Consider the following 21171-nt stretch of genomic DNA (forward strand, 5'->3'; position numbering starts at 1 on the left):
AGGAGGAGAGGAGGACATTTCTCTTCGTTCGTTAATGTTAAAGTTAAAAGTGAAATTTAACAGCCTCACTGTTAATGTTAAGAAGTAAAGTTCGGCTTTGTTGTCTGATTATCGACTGGTTTAAAAAAGGGAAAGAGAGCGTGAGCGAGCTAGAGAATGAATGAAGAGAGGGAGCGAGAACAAAGCAATGAATGACAGAAATAAAACATATTTTTTGGATTGTTTCAGGTTGTTTTGTTGTAAAGCAGGAATAAAACCATCAAACAATCAATTACTGTGAAGACCAGTCATGCAAAGTAACTAAGTACATTTACTCAACTACTGTATTTAAGTACAGTTTTGAGGTACTTGTACTGTACTTGAGTATTTCCATGTGATGCTACTTTCTACATCTCAGAGGGAAATATTGTACTTTCTACTCCACTACATTTATTTGACAGCTTTAGTTACTTTTCAGATGAAGATTTGACACAATGGATAATATAACAAGCTTTTAAAATACAACACATTGTTAAAGATGAAACCAGTGGTTTCCAACCTTTTTGTCTTTTGACGTCTTACAAAAAGCAGTGTGTAGTCGGGGTCACATTTCACATGTCTATGAGTTGTTAACAGCTCCACCAAATAGTGATTTTTCCCTCTAAACTTAAACTACTAAGGATGTGCAGAGAACACAGTATTTGTATTTGTATTCGAATAGAAGTGGAAAAAGGCTTAAAAATCCTGTTTTCGTAGTTATGACACTTTTCATTTTAGAAAATTAAAGTGTTACAATAAGTGTTCATGAATAAACTACCTTATGAAGGAGGTCCCCACACCGGGTCTCTAACTGGAGTCTCAGATCAGAGACGACTGCGCTGACTACTGAGCTAAAACTTTACTCATTGCAGACAGACCTCTACCTATTTATACACCCATAACACACAGACAGCACAGCGTGTAACATGTAGGGAAGAACTTCAAAGGTGATTCTTGCTTTGCATTTTTCATTTATTGCCTATTTTTTTACAACCTAACTTTGTGGAAAGGAGAAGAGGAACAACAGGTGATGGAGAGTCCGTTGGGACTGATAGATGTAACAGCAGAGCCGAGGAGAGACACTCAGATAACGATGTAACCGACCTGCAGACTGGTATCTGACATGTTGGGTTTTTTTTCTTCCCAAAAACAAATAATTTTTAAAACATTTGTATGAAACAAATATTCGTATAAAACCCACTATTTGTGCTTTGCCGAATAATGTATTTGTATTCGGTCACACCCCTATTAACTACATCAAACTCATAATACTTATGTACTTTTACTGCAATACTTTAACTACATCAAACTCATAATACTTATGTACTTTTACTGCAATACTTTAACTACATCAAGCTCATAATACTTATGTACTTTTACTGCAGTACTTTAACTACATCAAACTCATAATACTTATGTACTTTTACTGCAATACTTTAACTACATCAAGCTCATAATACTTATGTACTTTTACTGCAGTAAAGTATTTCTTTCACCACTGTTATAGTAATGACTGTCAACAAGTCACACAACACCCTAAAACACTGTGATGGACCCTCATCAAGCACCTTTGAACACTGTAATCACTCTCTTTAATAATCCATTGATTGATCAGTCTATAACATGTTGAACATATTCAGACGACTCGTTTTGTCAGAAACACAAAGATGTTGAGTTTCATGGAAAACTGGAAATAAAACTGGAAGTAAATATTCACATGAGAAGCTGCTACCAGAGATTTTTTTAACCATTTTTGTTTAAAATGATTAATCAATGCCAATTAATTTTTCTGTCAAATCAACTAATCAATTAATCTTTTAATCGTTTCAGCAGTGGAGGACCACCGTGTGTAGGTGTAGGGGGGGGGGGGGGGTCAGTGATGACGTCAACAATGAGTTTGTTAATTGATCTGTGATTTAAATCCTGTTCTGACCCATCGAACCACGACTAGTTCACACCGACTAACATCACCACCGTCGCCGTGTCAGAGCGTTCACTTTGTGGCATTTTTCCATACAAGCAACGAGCGTTTCCATGGCGACGGCGGGCCTGTGAGGGGACCTGAGACACAGAGAGACACACAATAACATCACACCACATGATCTGTGGGTGGAAAGGTCACACACACACACACACACACACACACACACACACACACGGATAATATATATGCTAATCAGCCGTGTGTGTGTGTGTTCGTGAATACACACGGTGATGATGTCATACAGCGGTGGAAGCATTCAGATCCTTTACTTCAGTAAAATTAGCAGCTAAATGTGGTTATAAGTGGAAATGTGTTCTTTAAAAACTTGATTTCTTACAGTGTTTCAGTCCTTCTGTTGTGTCGACACTCAGCTCTGATCAGAAACCAGTAAGTTGTTTTAAACCAACATGGCAGGTTAATGGTCTTTTAGAGAAACTGATGGTTAAGTGTGTGCTGGCTAGCTGTCTCTAACTGGTCCCAGGTAGAGTTCTGAAGTGGGGGGGGGGCATCCAATAATACTCATGATGGGACCATAACTCTACAGCATCTCACCTCCTACATGGTCACATAATTTAGTAATTAATGTGACACAACAGCGTTTGAATTGCACCGCGTGAATCATGAATAAAACATGAGACGCTACTTTAGCTGAATAGAAAGTTGGAAAAGAGGCTGACGAGCTGCCGACCGACGTCTCCTCCATGAAAAGCAGAATATGAAGTTATAACCGAGCGAGAGTCTGACGTGTGTTGAGGTTCTTAGAGGCTTCGGACTCGTCAACATATCAGCAGAGATTTAATGAACATGAAGGAGAAGCTTCATACAGAATAAACAGCAGATACTGTCAGAATCAGTTCAGATGCTTTAACAACATTAAACGTTATTTTCTGTGCTGATTTTGTTTGGAGGGAGTTTAATTAAACTTGTTTATATTTCATGCATTAATCAGTTATTTCAGCACATTTACAGCAAGTGTTTAGTTTGTTTTTAGTTGCTAAAATCGCCGAGTGGCAGCGGAGTGACTTTTACTTCAGAAACAGACGTGGTTCACCGTTCATGCAGCGCTGGACACAACAACACCACACAGACAGGAAACACATATCATCAAGGTCAGAAAAATACCAAACCGTCTGTTTGCTGCCCGCGCCGGTCCTTGCCCTCACTTTTTAACGCAATGGATACTTCTTTAGCCTCATTTTTCAACGTGCAGTATCGTGACAGTGCCGTGGTTAAGGTCTGGTTAGGTTTAGGCATAAAAACCACTTAGTTATTCTGAGTAATTTGCAGGTATTTGACATTTTACAGAGAGGATGCTGCAATTTGGTCCAAATTATAAGAAAAAAATGAAAAAAAGTGATAAGATTCATTATATTTGTGTTGTTAATTTGCTAAAATTCTTAATAAATTGGACTCTTTACAGTTCTTTGACTGACAGAAAATACTCAGTGTGTAGTTTTATGTGTCAAACTACATATTAGCATATTAGCTTGTTTATTAAAAACTCTGTAACGAGCACATTTCCTGTATAATACCACATTATATAACCCTGTCAAAGAAATGTCCTAATTAGCTAAGTAACTACGTATGAACCTAAATATAATGAGTATGTATATTTTCTTAGAATTTGCACCAAAGTGCATCACCGTCTCTGCACAACGCCATTAAATACCTGCAGATTACTCTGTAAAGTAAAGAGTTACTGCATAAGCAACAATATGGTATAAAAGTAAAAACCAGAGATGGAAACATTAACTTGATGAGTACAGCGTCATGATCACTGTTAGAAATGACGGACGAAACTATGAAAACACGAATGAACACAAACGTTCGTATCATAATCCAGCAGCAGCTGTAGTATTGTTATGAAAAGCAGGACGTCACATTCTCACAGTGTTTCAGTCGCGTCTTCCAGCTGCAACAACTCACACCATCTAATCACATCACACACACATTAACATGTCTAAAGTGTGTGACCTCTGACCTCCTGTGCTTCCTTCATGATGTGGATGCAGACGTGTGTGAAATGCAAATGAAACTACGTCTCAATATGTGTGTGTGTGTGTGAGCGACTTTATCATGCAAAATGACCACATACCAATTATTAAGAGCCTTTGTTCGCTGCAGACATGAGGGTCAGAGGTCACACACACACACACACACACACACACAGGCATCTGGCAGGTCCAAGTGTGTGTGTGTGTGTGTGTGTGTGTGTGTGTGTGTGTGTGTGTGTGTGCGCATATGTTACTGGGATCAGAGGGCAACATATGAGATGCAAAGCCATGGGAACTCTTCACTCACAGACACATAAATCCATATTATTAATGCCTTTGTGATATCCACATCTCTTCCACACACACACACACACACACACACACACTCAGCTGTTCATCTTTTTATGTAGAATATTCATTAAGCATTGAGTTTCGATCTGTTTGAGGTGCCGTATTCAAACTCTACATTCATTCAGATGAAGACACGATATGATTTCAGGTCAAACTGGTGTTTTCTGAAGAATTTCATCAGTGTGAGTAAGTTGGTGAATGTTCGTACATGCCAGGTAAGAACGAACCTGGTGTCCTTCTTGCATCCTCTTTCCGTATTCATGGGTTTATTTAATCTTAATATTACCCAACGTAGAAGCTCAGGACTCTCCTGGATAATGTAACCATCATAAAAGTTTACGTTCCGGACACTAATTTTAAATATTTCAACTTTGTTTCTGGGAAATCGTGTTTTTCCGTCATTTGAGTGGACGGGTAGGGCTGTGATTACCACAATACTGCGGTCATGTGATGCCTACTGCAGGGTTGAGATCATTACCGTCATCACAACTGTCATATACGATGGTCTAATGTGTTTGCACTGTGTGAATGTTCTGTATGATGTGGAGGGAAAGCCAGTAGCAGTACCCAAAATCTGAACCTCTATTCATCATCAGCTTTTAAGTTGATATGTTGAACTTGTTAGCAAACTGTTGTTTATTTCCACATCCAGCAGTTACGGAGCAACATTATCATTCATGTGGAGTCGTGTTTGTGTCCACCTGGTGAATGGATGGTTGTTTTGGTCTGATTGGTACGATTGCTGTGTTCACATCCGCCCAAATTGCATCGAGAAGGAAAACCAACCAGACTAAACAACTCGCCAAAAGTTCCCCTAAATTACAAAAAAAGTGGTACGTTTAGTCAAATACTACACTTAAACAATAACTGAGTTTTTGTCCACAAGTTTTCCTCAGAAACAAGAAGTCAACTCAACACTGACACATCATCAGCTTTTAAGTTGACATGTTGAACTTGTTAGCAAACAGTTGCTTATTTCCACATCCAGCAGTTACAACATGATCATCACATTGATAATGTCAATAATTACTTGTGGGGTTCCTCAGGGTTCTATTCTTGATCCTTTGTAGTTTCAATCTGGTTAAAGCTGCTTGAAATGATGTTTTTTTTGTCCACTTGTTTTCAGCAGAATAGTCTCTAAACATGACTTCTGTCATATTATCAGCTTATAGAGTAGTTGTGGCTAACATGTTAGCAAACAGTTGCTTATTTCCACATCCAGCAGTTACGGAGCAACATTATCATTCATGTGGAGTCGTGTTTCTGTCCACCTGGTGAATGTGAGTCCAATATTCACTCTCTTTTAGCTCTGTTTTTACTCTCTACCAACTCCTGAGGGAAATATCTGGCTCTTTAGCTGCTAAATGCTCCACTATGTTCACCAGCTAGCCTACAGCTAACTGTGTCTGCCTGCTGCGGCCCAAAACGACGCTATGAGAGCACTGAGAGTGAACCAGAATGAGCTGAAACTCACTATAAAGCTCCGTAAAGCTGAGAGGAGCTGCAGAGTCTCTGATGATTCTCTGTAGGTTCATCACTACGAGCCACGACCAACACGTTCAACACTCACTGTTTAGATCAGACTGAGGAGCAGAGGGATATATGTCAGAGATGATTTAAGCTGCAGACTCTAAAATCAGTTTTCCTAACACATCGTAATCTCTGTTATTGGATGTTTCTTGCAGAATTGCACACTGGGAGTCGTGATTAACTCTGACCTCAAAGTTTTTATGTCCACAGGTTTGTAGCTTTGACTTTTTTTTTCAAAGAGTATTTTCTAACGGAGTTGTTCATGTTTTGTTCTGATGGTTCAACCAGGAGAGAGATTACTGAGTGTCACTAACGCTGTTTATGACGGAGATGAACGAGACGTTTACTCCCTCTGTTGAAATGAACTAATTTCACTGCAAAGCTGTTTTACTACTGTTACCTACTCTGTTCACCTCTCCTCCTCCTCTCAGCCAAGTCCTGGCTTCCATCCAGCTAGATCCCAAAATGGGCTCCCCCCCCCCCCCCCCCCCCAAACCCACCCACTCACACACACACACACACACACACACACACACGCCTCTATTTATAGCCACTCACAAGTCAACCTCAACACTGCTGTACCATTCTCTGTGGAAATGATAAGAGGAGGAGGAGGGGAAAGAAAGAGTACTAGAGCTCGTCCTTAACCAAATCTCACACCCTTTCCACGCTAACACACACACACACACACACACACACACACACACACACACACACACAGCCGTAAGTGCCATCAATCACAGTGTGGTCGGCCGTGACAGCAAAGAGGGCTGCAGACAATAGAGTTGACCTCCAAGACAGAGGGCCTCATCGCTGGAGAGCGACAGAGAGAACAAAAAAACTAGACGACAGCATCTCTTTATTTCTCTGTTGTCTCTGTTCAGCCTTCATCCTCTCTCACTTTATTTTAAATTTCATGTACGGTTCGCTCGGAGAGAAAACATCTCACACATAAGGTCCACTTACTAGCTTTCTTTTTGAGATTAATACTAGAATTTGAATCCGTCTGTATAGTTGAGTTAATTATGTTTGTGAAGGAACAAGAAGGACGACTAATGTTCGAGTAAAAAACAGAAAAGCCTTCCTCATAACAGTCGAAGCCTCGTCTCTGAATCCTCGTCTTGTCCTGAGCTACTCTCTCTGTGATCTCAGTGTCCTTGCAGATTTCCTGTGTATATTTCTGTACATATGCTCTTTGCAGATTACACCAGCAGCCATCTGTTAGCTTGTTCACATGGGAACAGTCAACACATTCTGCACATATGCTCATTGTGCTGGAATATGAATTACAGCCAACATCTGTATATTTGTAAACCTGTGAGCCGCAAACAGCTGCAGCTCTGTGGATCTGTCAGCAGGCGTCTATTTAAGCTGCTGTGTAGGATACGAGAAAGAAAATGAAACCAAACACTTGAGAAGTTGATAAAGAGAATACTATTATTTATCTGTCTGTGTTCCCACAAACCTATAAACCATAAAAACCCCAATCAAACCCAAAACCTTCATACAAAACTCGATAAGAAACCCTAGAACTGCATCATCATTTACAAGACCACAGTGAATCATAGCTAGACCTCTCTGGCAGTCGCATATTGATAGAACCAAAGAACCTGCTTAAGAAGCAGCAGAATAACTCTTACATACTGGCTGGTGTTTGGTGTCACCTTTGCATGAGAGAAGCAATAAAGGCTTTTCCTTCTTTTCCTCCATGTTGTCCTCCTCTTCTAATACTTTCTCTTCAACTCACTGTCTCATCTTTGAATAACAGACCCACCAAGTCACTGGAAAAGGGCCTCGAGCAGCTTTCATACAGTCCTATGAAAGGCTATGATGGTTGCCTTGGAATTAAAGGGCTTGTTTGAAGGTGCAGATGCTGCAACAGTGTCAAGACACCTTGTGACCCTCTGTCTCTACTGTATGTATATCATATATGATGCTGCATTACTTGTAATGGAGTATTTTGCTGTAATGGATCTTTTACTGCAGTAAAAGATCTGAATACTTCTTCCACCAGTTAATGAATCCCTAAACTCTGTCAAGACACCCTAAAAATCTAAAGACACTGAGATGGACCCCCATCAAGAATCCCTAGAACACCCTAGAAATGCTGAGGACCTCCTCAAGAACCTGTTCAAGTCCTTGAAAAAGCTCTGCAGCCCTATCAAGGACACCTGAAACCCCTCCAAGTAGCCCTGGAACCGTTAGAAAACCCCTACACCCCATCAAAGGACCACTGACCCCTGTGACATCCAGGATCCCTTGTCGAGGGGCCCAGGAACCCACTAGAGGACACATAGCTGCCCCCCAGGACAAAGAACACCATCAATGCTGTCCTTCAAAAACACCTGAATCCACTTTAAACACTTTAAACCCCCAAATACAGCCCAGGAACCTCTAAAGAACCCCTAAAATCAAATTTGAGACCGAAGGAACACCCCTAAAATGACCCCTGAAGGACCTCACAAACACAGCCCCAACAACTTCAACTTTGCCAGAGAGAAACTACCAGACAGGACAACCAACACCCGTTTTTGTGCGTGTTGTTGTTGTTGTCCAGACAACATCTGCCCCCACCATCTGAAACCCCAGACAGGACACACTCCCAGACTGGGCCCCCGATCCCCGGACAAATGGCAGCGAGAGAGAGTCATTCCTCTGGTCCTCGAGGGAGAGAGGAGGCCGAGAGAGGAAACAAAAAAGTGAAGGGGGACGGGGGAGGGAGGGAGGGGTGGCAGTCTGGGCCCCTGGGAGCCATCAGTTTGTCAATGAAAGAGAGTCGTGGACCCTCCATCTGTCACAGCGAGGCTCCAAACTTTACAGCCGAGCAAACACAATGCAAACACAACACTCTGCCATTTACTGTTGACATTCTATAACATGACCACGGAGCATGCTGGAGTCTGATTGGACAGTTTGAAAGGAAGTGAACATCCCTGCAGCGTTTGTTTGCGTGTTTTGATAAAGTGTCCTACGTTTCTATTGTTGCACAGTGAGCTTTGGGCCTAAATAGCACAAGCTAGATAACACTTTATCTGTCCAAGTACACACAAACACACACAAACACACACACACAGACACACATGCCTGCACAGCTTATCAGGTGAAACCTACTGTGTGTTGTCCCTCATGGTAACTGACTGCTTATTGAGAAACCTGATCGATTACAGTCCCTCCAGGAAATAATTAACACAAATTTCAAGAAATCTCCACAATATTTGCCAGAGTTTGTTTGCAATTTTTGCTGAATTATCACAACGTTTCTGCATGAAACGTCCAAATCAACAGCTGCTTGTGGTTTGGACCAATCGTGGCTTTTGGTTTGGTGCCAACAAACATGACGCCATAGACGAGCAAAACAATTCCCGAAATGTTCCCGAATGAGGTTTGATTCAGTGAGTCAGAAGACATAACAACATAACATTATTGATGATTTTATTTGCTGCTGATGTTGAGCTGAAAGTTTATTTAATAAAGGTTATAAATGGAACTCAAGTACAGTATTTCATAGAACTTTGAGTCCTCATGGTTCTCATGTTCAGCTGAAATATAGTTGTGTCTGTGATCTGCAGGATGCTTTTTAATCCAGGAAGTCATTACATATGACTCTTCACTGGTAGCAGTTTTTAAAAAATTGTATTATTTTCTTTTGTTTGCAATTTTACCACAAAAAGAGACATAAAACATCACAAACTGTATCGCAGTTTTTAAGAAAAGCTGCTGCAGAATCAAACATTTTTGGCTGCAATAATCTGGGATTATGTGACCATCAAAGCATCCAAACCTGGTGAACAAAAAAACATTAAATATATTTATACTATGTGATACTTTTGGATATTAGTCTCTGACATTTCTTCACCCGATTAAAATAGAAGTGAGTGAAGAATTGACAGAACAGACTGGAGACAGTTTACAGAAGGATTATCACAGCGAGTCTATTTCAAATGAAGACTGGATAGAATCTGACAAGCAGCAAGAAAAACTGTGACTTTTATTTCCTGATTTTATTATAAAAATCCTAAAAGTCCTCCCAAAATATTCAAAACAACAAAGGTTTCACATCATTCTTGTGACACAAAACCCATCTGCTTCATCATCCACAGACAAGCTCTCGTACGGTTTTAAACACATTTCTGGTGCTTCGAGCTGCAGAACCAAGTGGAGAGTCTTCCTCTGGGAAAACATCTTTGTACACAATCCCCTGTTTGTCGAAGCTCCTGTAAAATCAATGTCTTACAGCTGAGTTTTACTGCAATATTCACCCAAAGATAGACACAAGGCAGCAATATTATAGACACATCAGGCTGCAGAAATATCTTCATTATAATGATTATTGATCTCATAATGAATTTGAATCTGATTATTATTTGTTTCACATTCGACAGTTAAAACTACACACGTTGGGTGTTTTTATGGCGAGTTGTGGTATTTTAGGACTCAACATAATTAAAATAACTTAGTATCGCTTTGAAACGGCTTTTACACCTTCATGTAAAAATAAAATGGTCATACTTTATTTCACAGGGCTGCAATTTACTAATAATTTCTCAGGAAGTTTCTTGGAAATTGAATCTGATACTGAAGACGATCAATAGTTCTGAAACAGTTTTTGGTGAGTTCAGTTTTGATTTTCCTTTAAAATCCATTTAAATAAAATCTGCAGAAAATGTCCTTGAACAGCTAAATAAAAATGTAAAATATGAAAAATCCAAATATTAATGTTAAAAAAATCTTTCTTTGAGGTAACTGCAGCTGCGACTGATGATCTTAGTAGTTTTAAATCCGTGTTTTGGCCCTTTGACTGCAGGATCTCTGTGTTGCTTCAGAGGAATTAAAATATGTTTGATTTATACAGAGACTGACATGAAACACTGATGTGTAATTTTATATGTTTACTATTGAACTGAAAGCCCGTTAAGATGTTTTATCTACAACAATCAGACTGTTATATTAATCTGGTTGTAACCAGTTTATTACATATGGTTTTTATTTCTTGGTTCTTTAACTGCTGAGCTGCAAGTCAGAATAAACACGACGCTAGCGGCTCTCTGCTAATGACTTTTATGTGTTTCTCTGTGTACGTTTTGTATGTTTGCCAATGTGTGTGTGTATGTGTGTGTGTGTGTGTGTGTGTGTGTATGTATGTGTGTGTATATGTGTGTGTGTGTGTGTATGTATGTGTGTGTGTGTGTGTGTATATGTGTGTGTGTGTGTGTGTATATGTGTGTGTGTGTGTGTGTTACAGAGAGAGTTATGACAGTGGTCCTGCGGCAAACTGCTCAGGCTTAATCTATGAAAAGTCTCTCTGGACATTCAAACTGCAGTGAGACGGATCAGAGTCTGACGACATCATCGAATCACCATCAATCACCTGGTTTGAAACGATGCACAGACTAGATTCACCAACATCAGAAATATAGCAGCAATAAAAACGATCTTGTTCTCAGACTGTTCTCTCGGTTGTATTAAAACACCCTCTAAAGACTCGGCTGTTCGGTTTCTCTGGTACATTTTGTTTCAGGCCAAAATTAGCATCTTAATTACGGATGCACCTTTCTGACCAAGCTAGCTAGCTAGCGTCAGGGTTAGCTCCACCCTCTCGTCCTAATATGGTCACTTCTGGCTCCAAAAAAAACAAGATGCCGACGACCAAAATGCCAAAACTCGAGTCCACGAACCAATGGGTGACGTCACCGTGGCAACGTCCGTTATTTTTATACAGTCTATGGTTCCAGCTCAGCATCATGTCTTGTGTGGAAAAACTTGAAAACCACTGAAGGAAATCCTGACGTTAGAACAAATTCAAAACATATTTAAATCCGGGTTTCTGTTCTCCAGCCTGCAGGATCCCAAACACACAGGAATGTTTTATTCTACAACACATGACCGTCTTCTATTTATTTTCCTCACAGCAGAAAACACAAAGGAATCTCTGCAGGCCTCTCCCAAGGATAACGATGTATATGTGTGCGTGTGGAGGTGGGTTATAATAAAAAAAAAACCTCAGTATTGATCGCTGAGAAAGCAGGTCAGCTGAGCTACAGTTGTATATTAGAGAAAGCAAAGAGCGTAACGAAACGTCGACACTGCAGCCGCCGGACATCCGAACTACACTGGAACATAAAAAAACAGACTGACATTAAAATGTTAAAATAGACAAGCTAGAAAATGATCATTAAAGCAGAATTACAGTTAGCGCAGTTAGCAGGAGTGCTGCTATGGAGGATTATTAATGCAAAAAAAACTGTAACATCAGTTATTGAACTATTATGTCCCTTATAAACAGTATAGTGTCATATGAATAGAAGACAATATATTTTTCCTGGATATTCTGGTTGAAAGAGGTGGGTCATATTAGAGTTTCTCATCTTTAAAGTCTGAAAGTCTGAAAAGGAGGTCGTCTTATATTCAGGTCAGTTCGGTGCTGTATGTTCTCAGCTGCCGACACATCGAGTCTGATTCCTCACAGGAAGTTACCTGAAAACTGTAATCAATTACTGATTACACATTTCTCTTTGAAAAACTGATTAAATTAATTAACTTTCATTAATCAGGCTTCAGCTCTGTCAATGTCTTTAAAGGATCTTTCTGCTGATTTTCTATATTTGTCTTCATGTTTGGATCCAAACCAGCAGTGAACTGATCTACTAACCAGTACTACTATCTGATTAAAAACACGTCAGCGAGTCACGACGCTGCAAGTGCTGAAACAACTATTCAATTAATAGATTAGTCAATCAAACCTTTTTGATAACTGATTCATCATTTCAAAATGTTTTAAAGTAAAAAATCCAAACAATGTCTTGTTGAAGTTTGTCAAATGTGAATATCTGCAGCTTTTTCTTCTCTGAACATTGTGGTACATGTAATATTTTGTGGTTTTGGACAAACACCTAAACTTTATAAAGTTATATGTGTGAAACCAAAATTCATCATATTTGCAGCATGAGATCATTTCCTCTCAATATCAAAACAAACATCACGCTTGTGACTTGAGACGTGTGCATAGAAGAGCTGCAGTTTACTAAAGTAACGATCATGTGTGATCTGCGTTTCAGCCATTTTCACTACTAACGGACCAATATGTCCAATAAAACAAAGCACATGTCTTTGTCTTTGAGTCTCGTATCCTGACGTCTGACCTCACTTGTTGTGTTTGTTTGGCTGCAGGATGTTGTTGAAGCCTCATCGCACTCCTAACGGTCTCATGATGCACCCCGAGCTAAAACAAACAAACAAACTCCGGCCCACCATGAGGTTCAGCTTCCTCCTCTGACTGATCACGTCTTCTAGCGGCACCATCAGTCGGGCTCACAGACAACGTTCACTACAGTAACGATTCCATCATCGACTTACTGAGCAGCATCCCTACAATCATTCATACCAGCAAGAAAAACCAGAGTACAGAAATGACCTTTAGTTAGTAACCACGACGACCCGGGGAAGTTTGAGATGATGTCAGTGTGAGGTGACGTGTTGGACGTCTACATGGTGGATGGCAGCAGACCACCGTTTACTTCCTGCTTCCAACCGCGATTGTCATGGTCCTGACGGTCGAGTTGGGACATTTTTTTAAAAAACTGTAACATTGTGGTGTTTACTGTTGCCATGACGATGAAGGTTGCGTAACTTTAAGGAAGTATAAACCACTTTTTAAGAGATCGTTTTAACCTAAATCATGATCTGTGAACTGTCATCGTGGGTGTTTGTGATGTGTTGTGTGTAGCTTTGTATTTTGTATGGTGTGTTCTGTGTGTTTTTTTGTTTGTTTTTGTTTGTTTGTTTTTTTGTTTGTTTTTTTGCTTTGTACTGTTTGTTGTTGTGCTGTTGTATGTTTTGATTGTGGTGGACTAACTACGGATGCAAATTAGCTTCAAGCTAACTACGGCGCATTGCATCATTTATGCTTAATACTGCACACTGTCCCGTTCAATAAATCAAAATCAATCGATCAATCTTTCCCCTAAACCTGACCAGACGGTCACCACAGCGTCGTCACATCATAAAACATCATTATTGTTTTACAGTGATTTGTTGTTTTTTTATGACGCTCCTCTGCTCGTTCTGACTATGGCCACTAGATGGCGTAAAACGTAACTACGGGTTGTTTTTTGACCTCTTCTGTCGTTTAATGTGTTGTTCATACAGTCAAATAAATATATATCAGTCGATTATTTAATCAGATCCCTTCCTGCTACACTTCACTTTACAGATTCATCATTTTCAAATCATTTCCTGTAAGTGTCAATTCTTACACTTCATTAATTAATACCACGTAATTATTGGTGTAACTCAGTCATTTAGTCATTCACAGCAGCTCAGCTGATCAGGTGAAACAATTACATTTGTCAATCAGTTTAACACATGAAAGAAAGTTTACTTTTGCTTAAAGGACGTTTTACATTCTCCCTGAAATTATCACCAAATTATTTAAAGTTACAGACCTGTGAACTACAGCTCCTGGTAATTACTTGATCATTTCTCTGTAATTTAGTGCTAATTTCATGGAAAATAGAGGAAAAGCAAATGTAAAGTTTATTTCATGTGTTGAATTTTATGCTTGTCTACACACATTTTATATTTCTCTGATTGTAGGAAATGTACGGTGTCTCTATTTTCTCTGTAATTAGCACCAATTATTCCTAAACAGGAAACTTGTAGGAGAAAACTACGACGTGGAGTTACATTCTGGAGAAGCTGCACACTGACACACTTAACGCAGAAATATGAATATAAGCTTTAAAATCATGAAGAGTCAGGAGGATTCATCCTCTGGTGAACATGAACAGTAATCCAGCCGCTAGTTGTCGACATACTTCAGTAGAAAAGGTTTCTGTTTTATCTTTATTTCTTGCAGTCAGCTCCTCAGTTTCTCCCCACAGATCTGCTCTTGACCCAGTCCCCCCCCCCTCCTACCTCCTCCTCCTCCTCCCTCCTCCTCCCTCCTCCTCCTCTTGACCTCATGTCATCAATCTTAGGGGAGCCGTGAAAAAAAAAAAGGGCACTGGCCCTTTAAATCTTGCCTATGGGCAGCCCATCCCCCCATCGTGCCCCCTCGCCCCTCTGCTGGTGTTCAGGCCTGCAGGGAGCCGAGCGCTGAGAAGCACAACAACGCTGCAGATACTTTCTCACATTTACATCAAACAACACGACGAGTTAAAGTAGCAACACATTCATATGTTGATATGTTGTCCATCGAACCTGCTGCATCATTTTAAACACGTTTCCCCCAAATTCAGTCCGACACATGTAACATCTGTGAACTTACGGACCTCCGCTAGAATCTGAAATAAAGTTTTTTGTGGGTTTGAAGAAGTTTCAGCTGATGTGATGATTCAGTCTCACAGAGAAACACCTGAACTACTGAAAACAGCCACATCTCTTCTTCTTCTTCTTCTTCTTCTTCCTCTTTTCAGTTGGCAAACAACAAACGTGCATCACAGCTGCGTCTGTTAATGTTTCACTGCAGCTCAAATCATTATTCTATAATCCTTCAGTTATAATAATATAAGTTAGAGACGACAGGAAGTCCTTCATGAGTTCACACTGACTCACTGACTGATAATAATAATAACAATAATGAATGTCAGCATATTTGATAATGAATCATTAATTGAAGCCCAAGTGAAGACATCATGATGTTTAACTCCTGCAGTCGCTGATCAGAAATTTAAATTCTTAATATTGTTGTATATATTGTGTGTTTCTGTGTGTGTGTGTGTGTGTGTGTGTGTGTGTGTGTGTATTGATCTGGAGGTAAAGTACAGCTGTGAGCGTTTTCCTCAACAGCTGATAAACATTCCTTTTGTTCTGACTGACCGCTGCAGCACCTCAGGATTCATACTGTAATATAATATATATATATATAAGTAAGGCAGCATGTTTATCTTGATGTATTAAAAGTGACTACAGTGATCATTTAGAAACAATCTTGTCTGCCAGTAAAAGTAAATATCACCTGTTTATCATTAATGTGTGTTTGCACCAACATCATACAAATACATATAAAGCATATTGAATATAATCACTATGATCTCACAGCAACTAAACAGATATATTATAGAAATACCAGAAGAAGATTAACGGAGTTCCTCTGTAAATAAAACACAGTCAGCTGTGATTAATTTAACCTGCAGAAACACTGAAACAGTGAAATATGACATCACTGATATTAAAGAAGTCACACATGAGCTCCTGTATATCATGAAGCAAGCTGAGCTCACTAGTATCTCACTGTTGGTCACCTGCTCTTAGAAGTAACTTAAAATATTATTGAATCAACACCGAACCAGCATGAAAGTCACCACAGACGTCAAATCCACAGAAATATTATAGAAATATAATAAGAAAGTTAAACATAACAGCACAAAGTGTGATAAAGTCACCATCATCTCATTGTTGGCTAAAAGATATTAAAGATATTACTTGAATTTTTTTGTTATAAAAATATGTTATAATAATGTCTTCGATCTGCAGCCTGATAGAATAATGTCAGTGTTGACTGTCACAGCAGTAACAATAATACAGACATACAACCGGAAATCACCACTGATCTCACTGTTGGACACTATTTTAGAAATATCTTGAGATATGTGTGGTTTTTATGCTTATTTTTCATGCAAAAGAGCAAAAATCCGCATCAGTATGATGGAAATATTGCAGGTAAAGTGGAAATGAAGCATAATAAGCTCCATATTCAAACCAGTAGAACAGAAATATCACAGAACAGCCTGATACAATAATCTCACTGGAACCTCACAAAACGTGCGCGCGCGCGTGTGTAGTATTTTTCCAGCACGCACGCGCACACGCCTCCTCTCCACTACTACGAGGCCACATGACCGAGCTGCTTCATTCATCCGCCCGCCGTGCGCCGCGTAGTAAAACGCGCGCGGGCGGCACCGAGGAGCGCGTGCAGGGAGGCAAAAAAAAACACAAACATGAAATCTGTCCGGTTATAAAGAGGGAGGCGCGAGCTCCGCTGCCGCTCTGCTGATCGATTATTGATCCGCCTGCATGCCTGAGCAGACAATGGAGCTGCACACGCACGCGCAGGCGCGCACAGTCACGCACACGCGCACGGACAGTGACTGCTCCTGCTGACAGCGAAGCATCAAAACATGAAAACCAATCATCATCATCTTTCTGCTTCACAGCGATATTTTGTGCAGCCATGTTCGGTGCAACATGAGGACACTGGAGCGTCAGGATCCTCAGTCCACCTTTAATCTGAACACACACACACACACACACACACACACACACACACACACACACACAGTCTGTCACAGAGGAGCAAACCTTTAATATTCCTACAATATTCACATTATATAAATATACTATCGGATCAGTGCAGCTGGTTTGTTTGCTTCTCTAGAAGAAGGATAATATTCCTTCAGTCCTGCTCTGCTTTTTCTCGCCATGTGCTGCTGCTGCTGCTGGAAAAATACTACACGGCCCCAAAACACAGCTGATAATATTCATACAAGGTTTCTAATGAGGACTTTTCATTGTTCAAACCTCTCAACATATCTGCGCTTTCACGTGTGCAGCTGCTGAGAAACGCCGCAAACAAACACGCATAAAACCCGCCTCATATTCCTGCAATATGCATACACTTGGTACAGCTGAAAGCCTCACGCTGTATGTGTGTGTGTGTGTGTGTGTGTGTGTGTGTGTGTGTGTGATATTCTGGCTTTCAGAGGACGCGCAGTGTTGCAACCTGCAGCCCTTTCACCCACAGAACAAACAGCACAAACAGGCCAGCTCTCCGCTCTTCTCTTTACCTGCACACAAAGTTCCCAGCAGAAGTGCACAAGTCAGCCAGGAGAGCCACATATTCCCTCTAGTGTCCGCCAGGTTGCGTCCTGCTGTCCGCCGGATCCTCCTCCAACATTTAAAAACACAAGTTCCACAAGCGCAGAGGGACGCTGCGTAAAACCGCGACCCGCAGCCAGGCTGGGAGAGCTGTGGCGTTTTTTGTCCGGTGGGCTTTTGTGTGTGTGTGTGTGTGTGTGTGTGTGTATATGTGTGTGTGTGTGTGTGTGTAAGTGTGTAATAATCCAGCCAGCAGCCTCCTCCTCCTCCTCCTCCTTCTCCTTCTCCTTCTCCTTCTCCTTCTCCTGCTGCTCCTCCAAAACGCACCAGACCCGCACGGCTCTACGGAGAAGTTCCCAGCGGACCCGGAGCCATGCGGGGGCGGACAGCAGCGGCGGCTCAGCCCGGGGTCACTGACAGTCACTGCCCGCTGATAGTTCCCAAAGCAGCCCGCAGACACACAGCCACAAAGAGGCGTGAAAACAGCCCGCAGACCTGCGCTCCTCTGCCCGTCTCTCCCTCCCTCTCTCTCTCTTTCTTTCTTTCTTTCCCTCCGCCGCAGCTCGTCCTCTCTCTCTCTCTCTCTCTCTCTCTCTCTCTCTCTCTCTCTCTCTCTCTCTCTCTCTCTCTCTCTCTGGGCTGCTGGGACAAACATGCAGCCTGTTTCCGTCAAGCTGCGCTCATCAGCATCAATCCAGCCGCTTCTTCTTTCAAAGTAAAAGCTTAGTTGAAGCTGTTGGCTGCAGCAGCAACATCAGCGCTGTAAAAACACTCCATGACAAGCATCAGGATCTGTGGACCAAGCAGCCAAACGTCATCTGAGATGGTTGATCTTTTACATTATTTACATGCTTTGAATTTTCACCAAATAAAAGTTTAATTATCTCTTTAAAAGATGTAAAAACATCTTCTCCTCCTTCATGTAAAAATTTAGAATCTGTGAATCTGTAAATGTTGGACGCCAGACGTCTCGTCCTTCACCGTGAAGTCCATCTCAGTGTTCGTCATTTGCATACTGCACCACGATTGGCTCCAAACTAGTTGTGATGTCATGAGTCCTGCAGGTGCGTCCAGGTGTTCAACTGAGATTTAAGGTGAGAAACGTTGAAAACAAACTGCACAGAGAAGAAGAAGAAGAAGAAGAAGAAGAAGAAGAAGAAGAAGAAGATCACACTGAGGCATCCTGTTCCTGAGTGGACGGACTGAGTCGTTTAATTAAGACAAACTTTTATGTTCTTGTTTTATTTTCTGGTTCTTTATGATGCATCAGGCCGATAAATCAACTGCTTCTGTTTTGGTCAAAATTACACAGCTGAAGCAAAACCTCACTGAAATACACAAAAAATACACAAAAAAACAGCAAATATTACTGCCGTCTGGTGTTATCTGAATTATAAAGTTAATGTTTTATTCATTTTATTATTTCAATATAATGATTTTTTTCATTAAAATGTTTTTTTTTTTTTAATAAATACAAAACATTAGGGAACACAAAATAAAAGCTAAAGATGTAACCGTAACTGTAATATACTATTTGCACTAATTACAAGACCACATAGAAGCCATGTCTTTTGCAAGCTTTATTGTGATAATCTTGACCGGAAGTGGTACCTGTCGCTCTGACGTGCTTGACGCTGTTTGGTGCAACAGAGCTGAACTGAGTCCAAAATGGCTCCTAAAGAGAGAGAGAGAGAGAGAGAGAGAGAGAGAGAGAGAGCCCGGATGTTTAAATACAAAGGCAGGAATGTAATGAGAGAGACAGAAACACTCCTCTGCTCCTCCAGTACAACCAGTACGGTTGTTACTTCAATCATATGGACACCAGTGACACAGAGGCATGATGGGTAATCAGCAGCTGGGAGAGGAAGGAAAGAAAAGTCAAATATTTCATTTTATTTTTATCTTGTTTCTTTAAAAAAAAAGTAAGTTGTGATGTAAAACAGCTGATTTCAACGTTTCTTCAGCTTCACGCAGCAACAAAAGATTTTAAAAAATATAATAAATGAAAAGATGTTAAAACGTCCACATAAAAAACATTTTCTACGAGTCAGATGAGAGTTTGTTGTGAAGACTTGGACGACAGCATCACTCACAGGGACTCAAAAGAAAAAAATATACTTTATTTATATTTATATCTACATATATACATATACTGGGAGTTCATATGAGGAACCTGAATGAAGAGCAGCTGCATGTGTATGTTTACTGCACTTTAACGTCTCATTATTTAATGTGTTATTCTTCTTCTTCGTTCTATTATTTATAGTAATTTTTCTTATTTGTGATGTTTTTCTTATGTGTACGTCACCTTCAGTTAGAGCTTCTGTATGAAAAGTTATATTCTGATAAATAAACTGTGTGGAGGATGAAGTCAAAGCTGCAGAAACAAGCAGGTTTGTTTTATTGTTACATGATGATTTAAGAACTTCACTATTTAGTAAAATGTCCTTAATTTCAGATGATAATAAAAACCTGAGCTGTGTTTTATTTGTAGAGTTTGGTGCAAAGGACAAAGTTCTCAGTTTGTTTGTAATGTAGGTTTTGTGTTTCACCGCTGCAGCTGTGTTTTGGTGTCTCGTAACTCCATGAGGGCTCGAACGCGTTTAACTGACCCGTTGGTTCATGTGGTCTGACGGTCCAGCAGATTAAAGACCTGCTGGCTGATACTTCTGTGCCGTTTAAACTGGTCGTTGAAGCAGCTGGAGGTCGGAGCTGATGGAAAACACCCAGTTCAACCATCATCAGCACGCTCACTCTGCAATTAAAAGAGGCTTTTATTTATGACTTTATTCTGGCTTCTAACCAGTCTGAGGTGAACGTCTGATCTTTCTTTTTTATTATTATGTTTGGTAAAATAAAGAATAATCAGTAACTGAGGGTGGGAGGTGTTACGCTCTCCTCTCCTTCATGTTCTTCTCTCTCAGATGCTCCTCATCAGCTGATCAGTGCCGCCATATTTAAGAGAGGCTGGAGGAGAGGCAGCTCTCTCTCCCAGACTGCACAGCGTACTTACCTCAGGTATGTCATCAGCTTTATATCTTGCTGGTCACAAGGTTGAACCAAATGTTTCTTTTGTTGTGGCCGTGACAACACAACCCTGACTGTCTGACTGACTGTACAATCAGTTTTAAATTCTTTAAACCTTTCTTAAATCTGTAGAAAGTAAACTAATGTGCTTGAGTCTGAACACACCGGCGTTTAAAAAGGTGACATCGAGTTACAGCGGCTTGTAGATTGGCTGCAGGAGGGGGAGTAAATACAGTGCAATGTTTTTGCTTTGGTGAACTTTGACCTGCAAATTTGCACTGTTGTCCAATAGCAAGCCGTCCTGACAGAGCTAAGCTGTGAGTGGACGAAGCTATCGGAGGCCGTGATACTAATACAGGTCTGAATAAACTCTGGACCTTTTCACACCTGAAAGTCTGAACTAAGGTTCATGTTTTGTGATGTGGTTACAGTTGATCTGGTTGGTAAAGAGTT

The 21171-nt window shown here is 40.5% G+C and overlaps 1 protein-coding gene across 1 annotated transcript in view; it reads right to left on the reverse strand.

The window, feature by feature from the left end:
* acvr2ba (activin A receptor type 2Ba) overlaps positions 1–18340 on the reverse strand; it is a 41911-nt gene extending 23571 nt beyond the window's left edge. Inside the window, exon 1 of the mRNA XM_067578148.1 lies at positions 17661–18340. Within this exon, the coding sequence (XP_067434249.1) occupies positions 17661–17712 (52 nt within the window). The 5' untranslated portion in view covers positions 17713–18340. The remainder of the gene's footprint in view (positions 1–17660) is intronic.
* Between the last annotated feature and the right edge of the window lie 2831 nt (positions 18341–21171).

Source organism: Thunnus thynnus, chromosome 21, assembly GCF_963924715.1.
Source record: "Thunnus thynnus chromosome 21, fThuThy2.1, whole genome shotgun sequence".
NCBI lineage: Eukaryota > Metazoa > Chordata > Actinopteri > Scombriformes > Scombridae > Thunnus > Thunnus thynnus.